This window comes from Mobula birostris, chromosome 10, assembly GCF_030028105.1.
Source record: "Mobula birostris isolate sMobBir1 chromosome 10, sMobBir1.hap1, whole genome shotgun sequence".
Lineage (NCBI taxonomy): Eukaryota > Metazoa > Chordata > Chondrichthyes > Myliobatiformes > Myliobatidae > Mobula > Mobula birostris.
Window position 1 is genome coordinate 66037436 of NC_092379.1, and position 22447 is coordinate 66059882.

The window sequence follows — 22447 nt, forward strand, 5'->3', positions numbered from 1 at the left end:
ATTAATTAAATAATGAATAGAGCAATAATTTTCAATGTGTTAAAATTAGAGAATATCATTGTGTTATAATAGATCAAGTCTGTCAGATACAAAATCACTGCTTTAAAACTTAATTTGTTAATCATAATTTTTTTCACACAGCTACCACTGACCTTCTCCCATGGCTCTCTGCATGTTCATATAGTAACACTACTTTCACATCTACATACCAGAGTGCTTCCCACTCTTCATTACCCTGATGCTCTGATTCATCTGCGGTCACATTCTTCACCATTTGCCTGTAGTGTATACTCACATCTTGAAAAGCTACAAATGGAGCTACATGCTATAATATATTGCTTCTGTGAAATAGAACCTGGAAATTCTTAAACATTTTCAAATTTATTCCTTTATATGAAGTCCACGATTCCTGCCTGGTCAGTTTAGATAAAAGCAAACTAATTATTCAGACCCTTACCTGATGCTACACCAGATGAAAATCAAATGTACAGTACTGTGCAGAAGTCTAGATTTTTGTACCTTTGATTTTTGAAATAAATTTTATTTTAGATGTGTATTTTTTTTATCTTCTGCATTAGTAAGTCAATAGAAAAGAGCAAATTTTAGATTTCATTTTAGGCATTCACTTTCAAAAAAATTAAATACTACACAGAAATTTATATATTCATTAAAGAAAATAATACATTGAGTAATAGACTACTTTTCAAATAAAACCTTGATAACTTTTGGATATATAGCCCAGTGCATGATCAAAGATAACAAACAGGTGCTAATGATCAATGACATAATGAGTTGAATGAACTAAACTGATTAACTGAAACAGAAACGGGTGTAGAAGGAATCAAACTGGGTGACGGACATCCAAACTAAAAGGTGAGGGTGTGGCAGATGCGACAGCTTAATCCTCAAATCATCAATTCTTACACCATGACAAGAGTGAGCATAGCAACAAGACACAAGGTCTCTCCCAAGCAGAAATTTTGTGGCAGACAGGAGTTTTAAGACGTGCTTATCAAGCTCTTCAAAAGCACAAAGAAATGGGCAAGGTTGAGGACAAGAAACGTCGTGGTTGGCCACAGAACCTGAGTGCATCAGACGAGAGACACATCAAACTGAAGTCCTTTCTAATACAAATACTGTTGGTGATCTGGTCAGAATTAATGGAATCCTCAATGCTGAGAAATACAAGCAGATCCCCACCCATCACACAATATACTATCAGGGAGGTGACTGATCAGTCCCAGCTTCATTCTGTAGCAGGATAATAACCCCAAACACACGGCCAAGGTTATGAACAACTATCTTCAGCAAAAAAGAACAAGGAGTTCTGCAACAGATGGTATGGCCTCCACAGAGCCCCGATTTCAATGTCATCAAAGCTGTCTGGGATTACCTGGAGAGACAAAAGCAAGCAAGACAGACAAAGTCTACAGAAGAACTGTGACAAGTTCCTCAAGATGCTTGGGAAAACTTACCAGCCGATGTTCTTAAAAAACTGTACAATAGTGTACCAAATTGATGCAGCTTTAAAGGCAAAGGGAGATTTGATATAGTTTTTAGCTGTTTAGTAATTTTTTAATATTTAGAAGCTTTTCATTTCATGGTTTTTGAAAGCATCTTCACTTTAGAGATTTTTTTTTACATATGCCAAAGACTTTTGCACAGTACTGTAGACGAAAAAGTTATACTTCTCTTGGGCAAATGGTAGGCTGCATGAACGATACTAAAATATCTAGTTTATTTTTCTTTTGGGAGCAATCTTTAAAGTACTGAAACCACCTTTAAAGTATATATATGTGTATCATTGGGCCACTTATAGTCCTCGGTGTTGCATTCTCATCCAGGCTTAGAGAGAAGCTATTAAACCAGGTGACCCCAAAGTTCACAGATCTTAGCCCTAGAAATCACGTCATTCTGAGTCTTGTTTTAAGTGGTTTATCTCCATGTGAACTCCTTACAAATTTTGAAGTGTATCCAGAGTTTACTACAGATATTAGAACACTATTGTGAACATTATTGTACTCTTGTGGGTTACTTGCAAAAATTCACATAGTTTCAGAGATACCTTGAAAATACCAACACAGAGAAGATACCTTTGGCATCTGGTGAACTTTCAGACTCATGGGGATCCCCTTACAGAACAGAGTAGCTGGATGAATGCTTAGAATACTGGTGCTTAATTTGGTTTTAAAAAGCTTTACAGCATTTCTCTGCTTGCGATAACCTACTAGGACAATCAGTGTTCTGCCAGTGAGGCCAATGATCTATGTCGTGGGCATTTCTTTAAGCTTGGTTCAGAGCTCATCTGGTTAGTACAGCAAATCAAAATAAAAATGGGAAGATTTGAAGATCCACCCGTACGCTCATTAAAAATGAAAGCACAATACATACTAACTTACTGTGTTCATGTAATACTACCCCAACCTTAACAAAAATAAAATGTAAGTATTTTATGACCAAAAGAATACAAGAACTTGTATGAAGCATCTCAATGCAAAACATTAATTCCTTCAACATTCTGACTATAGTGCATCACTTTTCTCACTTCCTGTTTATGCTGTCAGAACATTCCTTAAAAAACAATGACTTTAAAGACAAAAGAGGCAAAGTTGTTTTGAAAAGGATGCAATTTATACAGTATGATGACCTGATGAATTCAATTAAACTTTTATTGAAGAAAAAAATGTTGAGCATCATAGTTCATGTTGACTGAGCTGTCGCAGCTCTCCTATTGTTACCACAAAGTGGGTTAAATAACTTCATCAAACAAGGTGTACAGGCGCAGCAGGTTAGTGGCCTGTACAGCAAACGAGGAGTAGGCTGGAGCTGACCAGGGTTAAATTAAGCTGGGCCACTCTTCAAATTCAGCAGGTGAAATGATGGTAGCATAAATACTGCACACGAGAATCCATACGGTCAGAGTTATGTTCAACTGAAGATACCAGAAAGATGAATTTTGCTCAGCAACTTCAAATAGGTGGGGCAACTGATTAATCAAAGTCAGCATTTTAATGGGAAACAGCCATATGAGGGGGTTTCTTCCCACATCTATATGTACTGTATTAAATTAGTTCTCAAGTTTTGAACCCCATGGTGATGAATATGCATGTACAGGTTAATTAATTGACTATTTGAAATGAATCACAGAGGAAGACCCTCTGTAATGGAACTCTCTAAGGGAAAAAGAACACACTGTATAACAGTTATATCATTGAACATTTCAGACGGAGTTCAGTCCTGGACATATATATTTTGTTATGTCTCTCCTGTAACCGGCAGACAACTGATGCTGACAGTACTGCACAAATAACTCGATCTACTGTTTCTGTAATTATACTCAGGTCACTGCCTACGATAGTTACTACTGAGCAAAATAGGCAGAAAATCTTTGATATTAATTGTGATGCAGTGCAAATAAGTTCTTTGTAAAAGCTGACATTAGAGCAGTTGTGTCCTTTTTCTATGGTGCAGATAGAGGTGATTCTCGGGAAGGTGACCCAGTATTCTCATCCGGTGGAAAGACTGTAAGAGTGCATGCTCTGATTCCTCCCAAAGACTCAGGGAGATCAAAGACCTTCTGCCATTCATCTTTCTCAGGATCGTACTTCTGAACTATCTCCACCATGCAGCGGTTGTTCCAAGAATAGCCTCCCACCACGTAGATCTTGTTTTCAAAGACTGCCACACCTACGTCACTTTGCCCTCGCAACATGGCTGCAATCGGGGTCCAGTGGTCTAAGGCAGGGGTGTAGAACTCGCAGCTTAAGACATCGTCGTAATCGCTGGTTCCTCTGAAGTGATTCCCCCCAATGACGTACAGTCGATCTCCAACTGTGCACATGCAATGCAATCCCCGAACAGTGGTCATGGGAGCTTTCTGAGTCCATTTGTCCGTGTCAGGATCAAAGCACATGAGTTCTTTTTGAAAGGTATCATGGGTAATCCCTCCTGTGGAGCAAGAACATACCCAAAGCTATTAGAAGGTTTCTTTTGTAAAGTTCCCTCACCACTTCCAAGAAAATAAGAGAGCAATTCCAACAATTATCCTCTATCTTGAGAAGCAGCAATATATAAAATAAAAACCAAATTATTCACAGGAGCATTGTCCAACAAAGCAATTGGTGTAAAGCCTATTATATAAAAATTAGGCCAGATTACCAACAGGTAGTCAAAGAACTTGATTTTAGGTAGTATTAAAAAAAAGAGGCAGAGAGATTTTGGAAAACAAAGTGAAAGAGTTGGAGGAGACTGAGGAACAGAACCATGGAGCGACTTGAAAATTAGTGCAAGCATTCTCAGATCAAGACTTTGCCTAACAGGGAATTTGCTTAAATCAGCAAACTCAAGGTTTAATATTTCCTGTGCTGTGTTTGGATGTGAGTAGCAGGTGGCAAACTTCAAGTTTAGAAAGAATAGGTCACAGGAAACCAATCACAAATGCATTGGAATACCAAAATTATAACAAGACATTGAAGGGGGACTTCAAATAAGGGTAGGAGGAGATGGAATTATACAATGTTACAGAGTGTAAAAGGGCAGCTGTAATGATTTGTAGCATTACAATATCCTAAACTCAATACAAGCTCAAATAAGATCCAGGCGACAAAACTTAAAGTGTGAATGAATCAATACCTTTTCTCAATGAAAAGACAATAAATATTAAAACGCAGCCAAAATGAATGGGCTACGTTATTCAGCATCTGGCCCACCATTCAAAAAGATTGTTGTATTTTCATTTTATCTGCGTGCTTTTATTCCATAATTCTTAACATCACTGCTTACCAAACGTCAATCAAGATTAACTATGTGTTCCATTAACCTACGCTAAACAACTGTCTAAGGGAAAGAACTCTAGACCACCACTAATGCCTGTGACCTCCTTACTGAGGATCCCCTGATCAAATGACATTTTGTCTTTGCATTCACCCAATGAAATCCTTTAATCATTATAAGACAAAAAACCCACCATTTAGCCCTTTATTAATAATTCCTGGTGACCTGTATTTTTGTTATTTATTGAGATATAGAGTGGAATAAGCGCTTCCGGTCCTTGTCGCCCAACAACCCCCAACTTAGCCCCAGCCTCATCAAGGGACAATTTACAATGACCAATTAACCAGTACAATGACCAGTACATCTATGGACTGTGGGTGGAAACCAGAGTGCCCAGAGAAAACGCATGCATTCCATGGGGAAGACATACAGACTCCTGACAGATGACATCGGAATTGAACTCTGAACTCCAATGCCCTGAGCTGCAAAAGTGTTGTGCTAACCACTATGCTGCCATGGCACCCATCAAGTATCTGCAGTGTCAGGATATTTAATGAATATTCAATGAATATCCTGACACTGCAGGACACTTGAATGCAGATGTGTTGCGTTTATTTTTTTCTTTAGGGCAGAGATTAATTCAATTTAAGATTAAAGCCATGAGGTTGGCAATATTTATGATCACTTTGGAATATAACAGCAAATAAGAGATGTAGTTTATGAAGGACAGGAGTAGGGATGGTGACATTTTCAGGAAGAACACAGCAGTGAAAAGAAGAACGTGACAATATTTGTAAAGTGTGTGTGAACTCTGGGATAATTTAGGGTTTCACTGTGAATTAAGGTTCACCAAAATACGAAGATGAAAGAGGTGACGATTTACTGATCATTCACAGGCAATGCCAGGACAATAATCTCCGATGAATTTAGCTAATCAGAGATCAGCCTGAATATAGGTAACAAACACAATCAAAGTAGGAAAATAAAGAAATAGGAACAACGACTGGCATTAATTTAATATCTTTTTTAGGTTCTCCCAAGGTGCTCTATATCTAATGAAGTACTCTTGAAATCCAATAACTATCAATATGTAGAAATCATGGCAGCCAATTTAGTTTACAAGGTTCTATAAACAGCAGTGAAATAGATGAGAAGTCTATTTGCTCTCAAGGTACTGTGGCCGGGTTTGACTTTCCGAGCAAAAATGTTAATTGCCCCTCTTAGTTTGTTATTTTCTTCGCAAGAGTTTCTTTATTTCATTGTTAGCCATTTTCATTTGGATCATCCACTCAGTCTTTTTTTTCCTCTGATGATATTGGATTTGCTGACTGTGAAGTTCTAAACTCAAATACCTAAGCCCTATCAGATATAGATAGCTATGAGTACACTCACTAAAGGGAGGTTATACTGTAAACTACTTATTCTTCAAAAACTAATTCACTTCCCTGTTGATCTTCCATGGCGAGAATAGCTACCAAAGCCTACTATTTTGAGTGGTGTAACCCCCTCCCCCCTTACCAAGGAGAAGATACTTCCAGCTAATGAAGTAGTTTAAACACAGTTCATTTATTTTTAGTGATACATGCTTTTTCAGCCAGACAAAGCTCTTAAAAACATATTTAAAATTCACTGAGGGTATTCAATCATAAAAAGAACATTTCCAGATTACAAACAAATTAAAACAGGATTTCCAAAATACAGGTACAATTCTTACAAGCTAAAGAGATACCAACGATGCAGATGAACAAAGCTGCAGATGATGTCCGTTGCAGAAATCAAAGCTCGAGGAATGGATTCTCATCATTGTCTTTCTATCATTCTTCTTGACGTTCTTTAAGCATTCCTAATTAAGCCTGAACTGGTCCTTACATACATATGGGTTTCCTGCAACTTGGGTGACTTCACATGTACATATTCCTCAGATACAATTTTTACACATACGATCGAAAAGCTTCTTGGAAACACAGTTCCCAGGTACCTACAATGAATTCTATGAAGCCAACTTCCCTGAATACATAAACCTTCTAATTTATTTGTAGATCTGTCATTTGCTATGCTAAGTGATATTATCCATCTGGTCTGCAAGCTTCCTTGAATTAAATAACATAGCCAGCATTGTCTGTTTGAAACAAGCCAAATTAAATAACCCGTTGTCTTATACTGCATCTCTTGATAAGTCAGTCCAGGTGCTATGAACCAATATCCTGCTTTCTATAAACAATATGTATGTTAGCACAGCTGCTCTTCCAACTTCAAACTGATTATTGCTTGCTATTTACATTATAAAGACTGGCTCCCATTTATGACAAGAAGCTAAGCAAAGAATTTTAGTTCAAAGTTTAACATGTATTTCCCTTTGTAGGGGACAATAACTAGGGGACATAAGCAGGAATATTAATGAGGGGAAGAAAATCATCCAAAGAAGAATGGTTAAAGGTCTGGATCTTGCTGTGCAATCAGGAATTGAGGTAGAAATGTTGAACATATTTAAAAAGAACCAGAAGGATCACTTAACATGTCATAACCTTCAAGGCTACTGATTGTTTTGATTCTTCTTTCCAACCACCTTCCTCCCCCATTTCCAATCCTGTTGGCCCTGATTCTCACCAATCACATTAACACCAAATGCCAGTTATTGCTGATCATTCCAATGCCATTTGCTGAGCTATCTCCAATCGGTTCTCCATCCTTCCTCCAATAACACTGCCAGTATGACTCCTACTCTTTCAATCTTACCAGTCTTTTGCCCACTTCTGATCCTGTCACCAAGCACTGGTATTTTCACTACAACCATAGCTAACATTACCATATAAAACTTTAAATGCAATATATTACAATAAATTATATTAATCGGAACTTTTTACAGAAACTTAGTTATTCTGTATAAATTTATTATAATAGTCATTCATAATCATTATTATTCCTCCCCCTACACCTGCAATGTCCCCACTACTGTTGGCATCTTGTCTTTACTCTCTGATCCTTCAATAAGTACATGCATCTCCTTTACCTACCCATCCAGTCTCACAGCAAGTATTTCTCCAGACCATTCGACCTCACCAGAAAGCACTAGATTTCCACCGATGCTCCCATCATCTGGTCACACCAGTATCGCCCCTGCATGCCTGATCTCTGCACAAGTGCAAGTGTCTCTACCTCATCCCTATAATCCCACACCGAGTATGGATCTCTTCCCCATCCCTCTGTTCCTCCCATCAAGTGTTCATCAATGTCTCCATCCCTCTAATCTTTCCACATTCAAGTTTATTGTCTTCTGACTTGACATATATAACCAAATGAAAGAATGTTCCTCCAGCCGCGGTGCACCCACAAAACACTTAACACGCACAGCACATACACCAAAGTATTCCCATAAATAGTTAAAACATTATTGAAAATGCATGCAGCACAGGTAAACAGTACAGTATACAATAAACAGCATGCTGACCTAATAACAAGTTCTCAGTGGTGGCAGGGTATTCATTAGTCTCACAGCCTGAGGGAAGAAGCTGTTACCCCGTCTGACAGCCCTAGTCCTGATGCTTCTGCACCTCCTTCCTGATGGTAGTGGATCAAGATTGTGGGATAGGTGGTGGTGATTCTGAACAATACTTTTGGTCCTTCATCTGCAACGCTCCTGGTAAATGTCACAAGTAGGAGGGGAGGGAGACGCTAATGATCCTCTCAGTAGTTTTTACTATCCTGTGTAGGATCTTGCGACCTGATGACTTGCAGCTTCTGTCCCACACAATGATGCAGCCAGCCAGAACGCTCTCAATGGTGTTCCAGTAGAAAGTTGTTAGAGCGGGGGTGAGGAATCTTGCACGCTTCAATCTCCTCAAAAAGTGTAGCTGCTACTGTGCCTTCTTGACTATTGGGAAGTGTTGTGGGTTCAGATTAGATTGTTGGTCATGTGCACACCAAGGAACTTTGTGCTTTTCACTCTCTCTGCAGCAGAGCCATTGATATGCAATGGAGAGTAGTGGACCTGTGCCTTCCTGAAGTCAACAATTACCTCTTTTGTCTTGTCCACATTGAGGTTTAGGGTGTTGTTCTCACACCATTCAACAAGCCTCTCTACTCCTCTCTGTATGCCAAGTTATCATAGTTGCTGATGAGAAACTGTTCTATCATCAGTTATCTTGACGATGTGATTTGAGCTGAATCTGGTAGTGCAGTCATGACTCAGCAGTAGACTGAGGACATACCACTGGGTGGTACCAGTGCTCAGCTCCATGGAGATGAGATACTGTTGCCAACTCGGACTGACTGAGATCGTTCTGTTAAGAAGTCCAAGATCCAGTTAAAGAGAGGGGTGTTGAGTTCCAATGAGGATGATTTACTCAGCAACCTCTGAAAAATGATCGTGTTAAACCGGTCTCTTCTCCACCACTCTGATCTCCCGTCTAGTACTGATCCTCAAAACCCCACCCAACTGATCCCATCATCATATACAGGAATCAGACGAAGCTCGATTCACCTGATTCCATGAAGTATTGTTGTCTGGAAATTGCTATATGTCGGCTACAAAATTGGGTAACATTTTCGTTATTACACCTAGCAACCAGTAATCAAAGCAACTGATAAAAAGGAGAAGTGATTCATCAGGAGGATATGCATAAAGATTGCGTGATTGAGCTGGTGACTGTGCACTGTATCCAAGTTAAATATTGTTTTCCTTAAATAAGGATTGCAAACTCTAGTGTGTCAGGTGTGGTTTCAGCAAACACAGTTAGCTGGGCCAGACTTCCTGGTCCTGCATTGCAGCCTCCTTGAAATGACAGATTAGCATTCTATTTACCTTAATTGTTTGCTGTACCCTTACCATAAACATTTTGCTTTTATAAGAACATGCAGATGTCTCTGAACTCAAGCATGTAATAACCAAACGTCATTATTTTTTTAAAATACTTATCAAAGTAATTAACCTTGCATTTCCCCTCAGTACACTCATTTCCAATGTTTCAGCCACTGATGAAACTGTTGCATCATTCTGGGAACTTTACAAACCCTCACAACTGATTATTTTCCACTTATCTTTGTGTCATCAAACTGTTTACACTTACCTCTTCATCCCAGTTATTAATGTAGACTGCAAACAACTGAGGCTGCTGTACACATTCCCCAAGTCAGCTGACTAGTTCGTTACAAATGGGAAAACAGTTAATGTCCTGATTATCACTAGCTTTGATTTGTTGCTAACCAATCCTCTGCTCAGATAAACAATATTGCATAATTTTAATCTCATGTTCCGTTACCTAATGCAATTATTGTTAACATGTAGTGTATCAAATATATTCCTGCCCCTTCATTATTTTGTAGATTGTATCCTCACATTTCTTAAACTTGGCCTTCCTTCCTTATTCATGGATTGCTGCAAATTCCTAACAATTGATGATGAAATCAGGAAGTACTTCTAAATACAGAGGTCAGTAGAAATTTGTACCATTTTCTTTCAAAAGATGGTAGAGACTGGGGAATAATCACTAGCTTTTAAATAGATTAATAAAGTTCTGAGTTGTCAAAAATCTAAGTGGTATGTTGTTCCTACTGATTCATTGCCTTAAGGCCATTGCTTAGTTGAATGCTGAAACAGGCTGAAATAAGAGAGTATTGGTTACCCATTTCTGTAAAAAGCAATAATGTGTTTAAAAAAAATCAAGGTATCGAAAAGACAAACAAGTCCACACAGTTGTCTGGGAAAACTCCAAGATGGATGTAAAACCATCAAATGAGTTACCAACAAAAATCCTGAAGTTGATTTCACATCTGCTCAAAAGGGCCAAACCATGGATGGTGTAAGTGGGAGCCAGGTAAAAATTTTGATAACTATATACTGTGGAAACACATTTGAAATCCTAGGCTGGACATCAGTCCGATCTAAACCTGTGTTAGAGAGAAGAAAGCTGAATGTTCTATTCACATCCTTAATCCCAGAAATCATAGGAATTATCAATGTGCTTGACTTCTCACATGGAAGAAGAAGACATTGTCCTGAAATGAGACCAATAAAGCTCCATCAAATAGGACCAAGGTCAACGCTGCCAAACTTTGACAAATAAAGCAAGCAAATCTCAAGGTTGCATAATTTATACATTCTTTGATAATAAATGTACTTAAATCTTGAATAAACTAAATCAGATTGCAAAGGTGCTAACACTACAGAGAAATTTCAGATCAATTCAAATAGTGAATAACTAATGTTTAGTATGCTAACTTTCTTGCAGAAAAAGGAAACTGGCAAATGTGGTGGCTATAGTGTCTTAAAATGGACAGATCAGTTTTCTGGAACGACAAACTTAATAATATTATTTGTTTAGGAACTTAAGTTTGAATTGTTGACGTAAAAAGGAAAATGCTTTAATACAGAACACACCTTATGAATTGAGTGGCCATATTCATACTTTAGTTTCCCTTCCTTAACAGATATAAAATGATTGGATTGAAACAAAAACATAAAAATAGTGGCCTGACATCAGCACTTACATGACATCTTTCACAAGCAAAGGTAATCTGAAATCACTTCAAAGTCAAAGAAGTACTTTTAAAGTAAAGATTGTTGTAATGCAGGAAATATGGCTGTCATGAATATAAAAAATGTTCCAGTAATGCTCATGAGAGCCAAATATTGGATAAGAGATGATAAATTCATTAACATATAAAGTTATACATTCTTGTTGAAAAAATAAAAACAGAAAATGCTGTAAGTACTCGGGACAGGCAGCATCTGCACAGAGAGAAACAGACAACATTTTAGGTTACTCGTAACCATTGAAGAAAGGCAGATTTAATACATCAAAAATTAAATAATATTTAGTCTCAGAATATCAAGTCATTTACTTATTGTTTATTTGAATCTTGATTTGATGCAAACTTCAGCCACTGCAGCTGTGCAGGTGGAGAGGAATGTAGAATCAAACATTGATAATCATATAAAGTCATAAGTTAAAGTTCAAGTCAGTTTCTTGTCACACAACTGTACACATGTATACAATCAAATGAAACATTTTTTCCAGACCATGGTGCACACAGTACATATAACTCACACACATAACACGTCAAGTAATATTATCGAAAAGGATCTAGTGCTTTCTCGGTGTATATGACGTATAAACTCTTCTTGGGCTTCCAGCTGGGTACAGGTATCAATTTTAACCACGGTTTCAATGCCAATCTGCATCTTCATCATGGATGATGCCTAGGCACATCTAGCCTCGTGGTATATATACACAACTCTCATTATCCATCCCTCCTAATTGGTTAATACTCAACCAATCAGATTTTTGCTGTCCCACCTTGTTTAAAATCATATTCTAGTGCTTACTTAGAGTGTGGCTTTCATCTTTGTTAAAGTTCTTACACTCTCATTTTATTTCAATGGCTTCTTTCATCAGGTGATCCCGAAACCCACTGGCATGGCCCAGTAGATTTGTGCCATTGAAGTCAATCCTGATGGGGCCAACCAAGTTGTGTCATCAGTGAAGTAGATGATTTGGTTTGAACAGGATTCAGCAGCATCTGTCAACATCATGAACAGCAGTGGGGAAAGCACGCAGCCCCAGGGAGCAGCAGTGTTCAGTGTGATTGAGCTTGAGAACTCAAGATGTTTCTGCCAACACAGACTAACTGTAGTCTTTCTGGCAAGAAGTCCAGGATCCAGTTACAGAGAGAGCTGTTGAGACCCACCAAGGGCAGTATACCAATCAGCTTTAGAGGGATGAAGTCGAGCTAAAGTCCATAAGCAGCATCTTGGCACATGAAGTACCATTTTCTAGGTGAGACAGGCTGAAGTGGAGTGCAGAGACTACGGCATCATCAGTGGACCAATTTGACTGTAAAGCAAACTGGAAAATATCTAATGTATCAGCAAGATGGGACTTAATGCAATTCATAACCAGCCGCTCAAAGCAGAGAATTCAATAGTTTCACAGGCTGGGGGAAGAAGCTGTTTCCGATCCTAATAGTCCAAAGTAACAGAAAGATGGGATTTAATGTGATCAAAGCACTTCATTATTGTTGAGGTCAGTGCCACTGGGCAGCAGTCGTTGAGACAGATTACTGTGGTGATGGATGATGGTGGTTGCCTTGAAGCCTGTGGGGACAGTGGACTGTTCCAGAGAGATGTTGAAGATGTCTGTTAGACCCTCAGTCCCTCAGCACCCGATTGGTACGTTATCAGGTCCTGTAGGTTTACGTGGTTTGATCCTGGCTAGGATCTTCCTCACATCAGCTATGGCCAGACTGACTGCCTGCTCCTCAGGGGAGTGAGCCCTTCCTCACCAGCACATCGCTCCATGCATCAAATTCAGCATGAAAGACATTCAGACTATCATGAAGTTGTAGATCTTGCTGACAAATACATCTGAAATGAAAGCTGACTCAGGTATGTAGGACAGAAAGCATGAAGATTACAAATTTTACAGTATATTCATGAACTCAGCACGACTACTGACTTCAATATTACACCACATAACAATGTGCAAACCTGTGATAACATGTCAAGAGAGCATAATAATTTTCTTTTATTGTTTCAACAAAAATCTAAGTCCTTTGTACTAATTAATGGAGATCTAATCAAACAAATACACTACTACAGGTATGTGTCGCTTAACGTCCACGATATGCTCTGTGAAATTGGACGTTATGTGATTTGGACGTTGTGCGAACACCATATTGTATACTTAGCAAACCTATATGGAGTACTGTAGTGTACCTTTATTGACTAAATAGCCAAGGACTTACACTAAAACTGTATACTGTACATTATAATTTTTTATTTCATTTTCTTTCTTTTTAAATCTTTTTATTGAATAAGCATACAAAAAGGTAAGCCATATAGGCACTAATACACTGTTAGAATATAATAAAATTACAGGAGATATTAATACAAAAAAATACAAACAATGTAATTTAAACATAACGTACCAAGGTAACATAATAGTATACTAATTTTTATATATATATCAATAGAGAAAAGGAAAAAAAAACCCCAAAAAAAAACTCACCGTGCAACTAACTAAAAGCAAAGCAAAGCAATGGGCTAACTTGAAACCAAACAGAGTTAAAAAAACTTAAAATCACGTCCTCAATCCCGACCTCCATAAAAAACAGTAAAAAAAAACAAGAAGGGTATATATTACATTGAATGAAAATATTGAATAAAAGATCTCCAGGTCTGTTCAAATTTAAATGAGGAGTCATAAAGATTGCTTCTAATTTTCTCCAAATTCAAGCATAATATCGTCTGAGAAAACCAAAAAAAGCTAGTTGGAGCGTTAAGCTCTTTCCAATGTTGTAAGATACATCTTTTCGCCATTAAAGTAAGGAATGCAATCATTCTACAGGCTGAAGGAGAAAGATTACTGGAAATTTTAGGTAGTCCAAAGATAGCAGTAATAGGGTGAGGAGAAGTATCTATATTCAATACCTTGGAAATAATATTAAAAATGTCTCTCCAAAAAGTTTCCAGAGTAGGACAAGACCAAAACATATGAGTTAAAGAGGCTATTTGCCCCGGACATCTATCACAAAAAGGATTAATATGAGAATAAAAGCGAGCGAATTTATCTTTGGACATATGTGCCCTATGAACAACTTTAAATTGAATTAGGGAATGTTTAGCACAGATAGAGGAAGTATTGACTAATTGTAAAATCTGCCCCCAGTCATCCACGGAAATAATAGATCCCAATTCCTGTTCCCAATCTACCCTAATCTTATTAAATAGAGCTTTCCTAAGTTTCATAATAGTATTATAAATCATAGCCGATGCACCTTTCTGACATGGATTAAGGTTAATTATAGTATCTAAAATGTATGTAGGAGGAAGCATTGGAAAGGAAGAAAGTATAGTACTTAGGAAATTTCTAACTTGTAGATATCTAAAAAAATGTATTCTTGATAAATTATATTTATTAGATAATTGTTCAAAAGACATAAGGGAACCATCTAAAAATAAATCCAAAAACCGTGAAATACCCTTAGTCTTCCAAATTTGAAAAGCACGATCCGTAAAAGAGGGAGGAAAAAATATGTTACCTAAAATAGGAATCGCTAACCCAAATTGGTTAAGATCAAAAAATTTCCTGAATTGAAACCAAATACGTAAGGTATATTTAACCACCGGGTTAGACACCTGTTTAAGGCGTTTCAAATCAAAAGGAAGAGAGGAACCTAAAATAGAGCCAAGTGTATAGCCCTGAACAGATTGCAATTCCAATGCTACCCATTTAGGAATGGATAGTATATCCTGGTCAAGTAACCAAAATTTCATATGTCGAATATTAATTGCCCAATAATAAAATCTAAAGTTGGGTAATGCTAAGCCTCCATCTCTCTTAGCTTTCTGTAAATGTATTTTACCCAGTCTCGGGTTTTTATTTTGCCCAATAAATGAAGAAATTTTGGTGTCAACTTTATCAAAAAAAGATTTTGGAACAAAAATTGGTAACGCCTGAAATATATATAACAATTTTGGCAAAAAAAGTATCTTAATTGCATTAATACGACCAATCAAAGTTAAATATAAAGGAAACCATTTAGATGAAAGCTGAATAATATGGTCAATTAAGGGTAAAAAGTTAATCTTAAATAAATCTTTATATTTACAAGTAATTTTAATCCCAAGATATGAAAAATAATTATTAATCAATTTAAATGGAAAGTTATGATATAAGGGAAGTTGTTTATTAATTGGGAAAAGTTCACTCTCACTAAGATTTAATTTATAACCTGAAAAAAGACCAAATTGTGCTAATAGCTCTAAAACAGCAGGGATGGATTTTTGGGGATTAGAAATATTAGTAAGTCATCAGCATAGAGTGATATTTTATGGGACTTTAAGCCCCGAGTTATCCCAGTAATATTTGGAGATTCTCGAATGGCAATTGCAAGAGGTTCTAATGCAATATCAAATAATAAAGGACTAAAAGGACACCCTTGTCGAGTACCTCGAAAAAGAGGGAAAAAAGGTGAGCTTAGAGAGTTAGTACAGACCGAGGCCACAGGAGAATGATATAACAATTTAATCCAGGATATAAATTTCGAGCTAAAATTAAACATTTCAAGCACCTTAAATAAATAAGGCCATTCTACTCTATCAAAAGCTTTCTCAGCATCTAAGGAGATAGCACACTCAGGAACATTTTGTGAGGGAGTATAAACAATATTTAACAGTGTGCGAATATTATAAAAAGAGTAATGACGTTTAATAAAACCCGTTTGGTCTTCCGAAATAATAAAAGGAAGTACTTTTTCTAATCTATTTGCTAATAACTTAGAAAAAACTTTAGAATCAACATTTAATAAAGATATTGGTCTATAAGATGCACATTGAGCAGGATCTTTATCCTTCTTTAATATTAGAGAGATTGACGCTCTATTGAAAGATTCAGGAAGTTTACCAAGTTTTAATGAAGCCTCAAAAACCCTACAGATCCAAGGGATTAATGAAGGTGCGAAACATTTATAAAATTCTACAGTAAACCCATCAGGGCCAGGAGCTTTCCCCAAATTCATAGAGAAAATAACATTCTTAATCTCATCCGTGGTAATGGAAGTATCTAACATAGAAGACATATCCTGTGAAATCTCAGGGAAGTCTAGATTACCTAAAAAATTATTCATATATTTAGAATCTCGAGGAGACTCTGATTGATATAAGGAAGAATAAAAATCACAGAAAGTTTGATTAATCCCCACATGATCAAGTATCAGTCGGTCATTTTGGTTATAAATCTGATTAATTTGAGATTTAGCATAATTAGACTTCAGTTGATTAGCCAACAGTTTGCCAATTTTGTCACTGTGTACATAAAATTCACTTCTTGTTTTCTTTAATTGGTTTACAATCGAGGACAAAAGTAATAAACTGTGTTCCATTTGAAGTTCAGTTCTTTGTTTATATAACTCCTCAGAAGGAGCTACAACATATTTCTTATCAATTTCCTTAATCTTGTCCACGATTGTCAACTCCTCCTGCTTCAGCTTCTTCCTCAAAGCAACAGAATACGAGATAATCTGACCACGAATATAAGCTTTAAAAGTATCCCAAAGAATGTTCACAGAAATATCCTCTGTATAGTTAATTGTAAAAAAAAGATCAATCTGTTCATTCATAAAGTTAACAAAGTCCGAGTCCTGAAGCAACAGTGAATTAAAACGCCATTGTCTATTATTTTGTGTATTGGCCTGAATTTTAATAGAAAGCTTAAGTGGAGCATGATCCGAAATGGTTATAGAGTCATAATCACATTTAATCACTGAAGAAATAAGACGAGAATCAATAAAGAAATAATCAATTCTTGAATAGGAATGATGAACATGTGAAAAAAAAGAAAAATCTTTTTCCTGAGGATGCAAAAAACGCCAAATGTCCGTCGACCCAGAATCAGAGAGGAATGAATTCATCAAAGTTGCAGATTTATTAGGTAAGGTCCGTAGAGGAGCCGAACGGTCCAAAGCTGGAGATAAACAGGTATTAAGATCTCCGCCCCAGATCAATGAAAACTCATTCAAATTCGGGAACTGATTGAATAATGATTTATAAAATTCCGGACAGTCCATATTAGGAGCATAAACATTAACCAAAACTACCTTTTTATTAAATAGTAGACCACTAACCAATAGAAATCTACCATTCGGATCAGAAAAAATATCATGTTGTATAAAGGTAACTGAGGAGTCTATAAAAATAGAGACGCCTCGAATCTTAGCATTTGAGTTCGAGTGAAACTGTTGTTCCTTCCAGAATTTAAAAAAACGTAGTCTGTCCCCCCTCCGCACATGGGTCTCTTGTAAAAATAAAATTTGTGCTTTAAGTCTCCGGAACACTTTAAAAACTTTTTTCCTTTTAATAGGATGATTAAGACCATTAGTATTCCAGGAGACAAAATTAATAATAGACTCCATAAACCCTAAAGTCAACCCGCATCAAGGAGGCTCGACCCACGAACCCGGAAAGGGAACAGAACAAATAAGAGATACCGGGAAGAAGAACGCAACCAATACTTCAATAATGTACATAGCCCAAGAAGAAAGAAACTAAAACGTGAAGCCCCTCCCTCCACCCCCCACCCCATGACCCCAAGGCTAAATCTAACGCAGACCAGCCCGAAAGAAGCAAGCACTAAAACTACCCCCATGACTTCTGGTACACGCTCCCTAAAAAAAGTGTAAATATAAAAAAAGATCAGCTAATTATAAAACAGTAAGAGAATAAAAAAAGGTAACTCAATTAAAACAAACACATAATATAACAGAGTAAAAGCCAGAAAATATAAAAAAAACCGCAACAAACCCCAAACCCTATAAGTAAACAAAACAAAAAAAAAGATTATTAACATAAACTAATTATGAAATCCTACGAAACAAAGTAGATTTAAAAAAACTACACAATTTAAGGCCACAAAGGAAATACGTAAAATGACGGTGAGGGAATAACCACCCAGAATCCCCTGGGAAAAAGAAAGGAATGACGCAGTTAAAAAAGAAAGTTTAGCAACCATATTAAATAATCAAAAATAAACTTTTCTGCCCATATAGGACAAAAAAAAATTAAGACTGACAAATTCACAACCTCCGATCAACGGAGATAGTTAAAAATTACGATTAAGATGTTGAAGGTGAAAATTGATCCAGATAACTCTGGGCATCCGTTGGAGATTCAAAAAAACGGAGTGCTCCATCCGATGTACGAATCCTTAGACGTGCAGGGTAGAGTAGCACTGGTTTTAAATCCATCTTGTAGAGTTCCGACATCACAGATCTATAACGAACCCGTTGATCCCGGATTGGTTTACTGAAATCCTCCACGAATCGGAACTTAAGATCCAGAAAATCAACGTAACCTTTAGATCGAACGAAACAAAACAGTTTCTCCTTGTCTTGAAAGTAATGAAAACGTAAAATGACATGTCGAGGTTTACCCGACCTAAGCGAGTATGATGGAACTCTGTGAACACGATCCAATAACGGTGGTTGGTCAGGAAATACAGTAGGAAATGCATCTTTTAAAAGTTGAGAAAAATACTTCATAGGGTTATCAGATTCAACAGCTTCACGCACTCCAATCATTCGAAGATTCTGCCGTCGCATTCTGGATTCTAAGTCAGAGTTTTTAAAGGTCAAAAAGTCGAGTTTCTTCTTCATTACATTAATTGTTTCTTCGATTTTCTCCATCTTGAGCTCACTTTGTTGCTTGGATTTTTGAAGATCAGATATAGCCGACTGATGTTCCATAATAGATACTTGTATCTTCTTGATTGAATCGGCAATTTTCTGGAAACTAATTGAAATTTCCTCACGAATCAGCTCCGTAATAGAGGTTGAAATTTCCCTTTGAATTAGCTCCGATATAGCTTTCAAAGTCACTGGTGGTTCAGTCGGAGGGAAATCAGTACCTTTCGGTCTACCCGGAGGTTTGCCGTCCTTCCCGTTTTTTCCATTCTTAGACATAGCAGACCTTAAACGCATCCGATTATCAAAGAGCCCAATTTGTTTCAAATTATTGTAAAAGTCGATGCCTTAATGGTTAATTAAAATATAGCTGATCATAAGAAGAAAAACTCAGAGGTAATGGAGCGAGTCAAGAACGCGACTTCACTCCATGAGCGCAACCGGAAGTCTCCTCTATTTCATTTTAAACTTTAATTTTTTTCCACTTTTTAAACTTCTATGTAAACACTTTCTTAGCCTTTATCACACACAATTTATCGATATCATAGTCTGGTCCTGCTTTTTCTTTAAGCATTTCGAACAAGTTCTGTGCCTTAGCAGTGATCATCAACATGCTGAGAGGGATTCTCTTTTGTGTTTGGTCCTCAATCCATGTCATTAGCAAATTCTCCATATCCGATATAGGTTCCTCTCGCATTTTCGTGAGCCTTGTAGTTTTCAGTGAAGCCGATCCTTTAACAGCTTCGAGAATTTTTTCTTTGTTTTTCAGGATCGTCGTGATTGTCGAGTGCGACGTGCCTAAATCCCAAGCAATAGCATTCACTGGTTTTCCACCTTCATATTGTTTAATAACCTTTTGTTTCACTTCCAAATCAATAATTTTCCTTTGCCTCTTGCTCTGCTATCACTAGGAGTGGTTTTGCTGTATTTGGAAGCCCTGATGCACTTTACGGTAATATTTTCAAAAGAAAATTAAACAGAGCGATAACGCTGCTACACTCAAGAGACGCGTGATACACGAGATTGGTTACGTCCGCTACGTCATGTTCTCCAATCGGGACTACGCACGTAAATGCAATCGGACATTGTCCAAATGGACGTTAAGCGGCGCACACCTGTATTTGACAAAGCCTGAGTTTTGGTCTGATAGAGCACACCTTCAATCCTCTTACTATTGCCAAGGTGGTTACATGATATTCATGATTTACTCCAGTAACTTGGAGCACAGTGACAATTGTCTTTTCTATTCTGGGATCTCGCTGCATTCACTGAGCTATTGGCTATATTTACACAAACTCAAAAAGAATGAGGTCTATTGGTGGGAGCTCTCAAAACCAGGCGAGTGGTACAAATATGCAAATTTGTGACACAGCAGAGTGAAATTATATTGGAAATCTACATTCTATATTGATTTATGGAGGTCAAGAAACATTGAAGATTCATTAATTATGTTTGCTAAAAGTCTCCCAAATAGTAACTGGAGCTATTAACTACCTGAAATATACATGTAGCTGCCATAAACAGTCCCAGCATGTCCATAATGAGGTTCATTCATTTTGGCCACATAATTCCATTCATTGGTTCTTGGATTGTAGCATTCCACAGTGGCTGTTGTAAAGAAATGAGAAATGGTTATGAAATGTTACAAAAATGCTCATCATTGTAAAGTTTTATTGAAAATTGTTGTGCCATTATCAGTATTGATTGTGGAGGCATTTTAGTTTACAATAATTTATAATTATAGAGAAATACCTAACTGTTAATATCAATACCGACAATACACATAGCCATTACTTTTCATAAATACATATTTCATTCATTATAGATCCTTTTCATATCCCATGTGGTATATAGCTCTCCAGGCTACTTACACCTATGGTTGGTTATTTCACTGTTTTTTTTAAAAAAACACAATTTCAAACACTTAGCATTTTCTTCTGAAATTATGGTAATAAGGTAGAAGATTTTTAAAAAAGACAATAATTTGTACTCTACTGTAGCAGTGAAAAATTTGTCTTAGAAATGTTCCTTTAATACTTGAAGGACTCTTCATCTTCAGCATGACATTCTTTGTTGAGAGTTAATTACAAAAGCTGTTAATCACATTTTCTTATGACATAGGAGGCACCTATTTGGCCCATCGAGGCTATGGCAGCCCTCAGAACAATCACATCCATTCAATTCCACAACTCAGTTTCTTATAACCTATTTTCTTTCACTTGCCCACCAATTTTATTCTGGTTTTCCTTCAACCAATCATGTTTGGGTCAATTTAAAGTAACCAATTAATCTACCAACTAGCACATAGCTTGGAAACTGCTGTATCTGGTGAGATCAACAGGATTACAGAGAGAATGTGCAAATTCCACACAGGTAAGTCCGGAGGTCAGGAGTGAGCAATGAGTGTAGGTCCAGCCTGCTCAACCTTTCTTCATTCTACAAACCTTTCATTTCAGGAATCAATCTTGCACAGCCACTATGCATATATATTTTTTCTTCAGTATGGAGATCAAAACTTTATATACTGCTCCAGATGAGGTCTTCCCAGCACCCTGTCAAGCTGCATCAGAACTTCCCTGTGTGTATAATTCATACTTCCCCTACCCCCCCCAATAAATACCGATACTCCATTACTTTCTAATCACCTGTTTTACCAGCATACTGACTATTTTGTGTTTCATATACCAGGATTTCTTTAAGTCTTTCTGTGCATCAACTTTTTTGGTCTCATTGTTTAAATGTTTTTCAAATTCTTTCTTCCCAAGTGGAAATCACAAGTTTTCATCTGACAACTTGCCCACTAACTTAATCTATTTATATCCTTTAACAGGCTCCCTATGCCTTTCTCACAAGTTGCCAACCCAGTTGTTCTTGTACCATCAGCAAATTCTTCTAGGTTTGCATTCAGTCCCCTTATACAAGACGTTAATGTTAATTGTAAATAAAGGAGGCCTCATTCTGATTACTGTTGCACCACACTAGTTCATGATTGCCAATGGAAAATTACCCAATTATACTGAGTATGTTTTCTGTTACTTAGTCATTTCCTTATCCAAATCACCATATCATCCCTAAGCCCATACAATTCTATCTTGTACATTGACTTCTCATGTGACCAATTATTAATTGATTCCTGGAAATCTAAATACACATACTCACTGGCTCCCCTTTAACTGCCATCCTTCTTGTTATGTCCTCAGTTAACCCTAGCAAATTTTGTCATGAATGATTTCTCTGTTATAAAACAATCAAGCTTTATTTGATTGGATTTTCTAGATATCCTATATTACATTTTTAGTAATGGATTCCAGTATTTTCCAAATGACAGTTGTCTGTTTAAGTGACCTGCAGTTTTGTGCCTTGCCTTCCACATTTGTGGAATGATGGTGTTACACTTGCAGTTTTTGAGAGACATTTTACCACAGTACAATCAATGCATCCTCTTATTTCTGCAATATTTCTTTTAAAACCCTGGATACAGGCTGGTGGATTCAAAAAA

The 22447-nt window shown here is 37.0% G+C and overlaps 1 protein-coding gene across 3 annotated transcripts in view; it reads right to left on the reverse strand.

Moving 5' to 3' along the window:
• Positions 1 to 692: 692 nt before the first annotated feature.
• Positions 693 to 22447, reverse strand: part of klhl13 (kelch-like family member 13) — a 220768-nt gene continuing 199013 nt past the window's right edge. For all 3 annotated transcript variants that reach the window (XM_072270383.1, XM_072270381.1, XM_072270384.1), the window contains 2 exons: positions 20443 to 20556; positions 693 to 3948 (listed from right to left, as the gene is read on the reverse strand). In XM_072270383.1, the coding sequence (XP_072126484.1) occupies positions 3461 to 3948; positions 20443 to 20556 (602 nt within the window). In that variant the 3' untranslated portion in view covers positions 693 to 3460. The remainder of the gene's footprint in view (positions 3949 to 20442; positions 20557 to 22447) is intronic.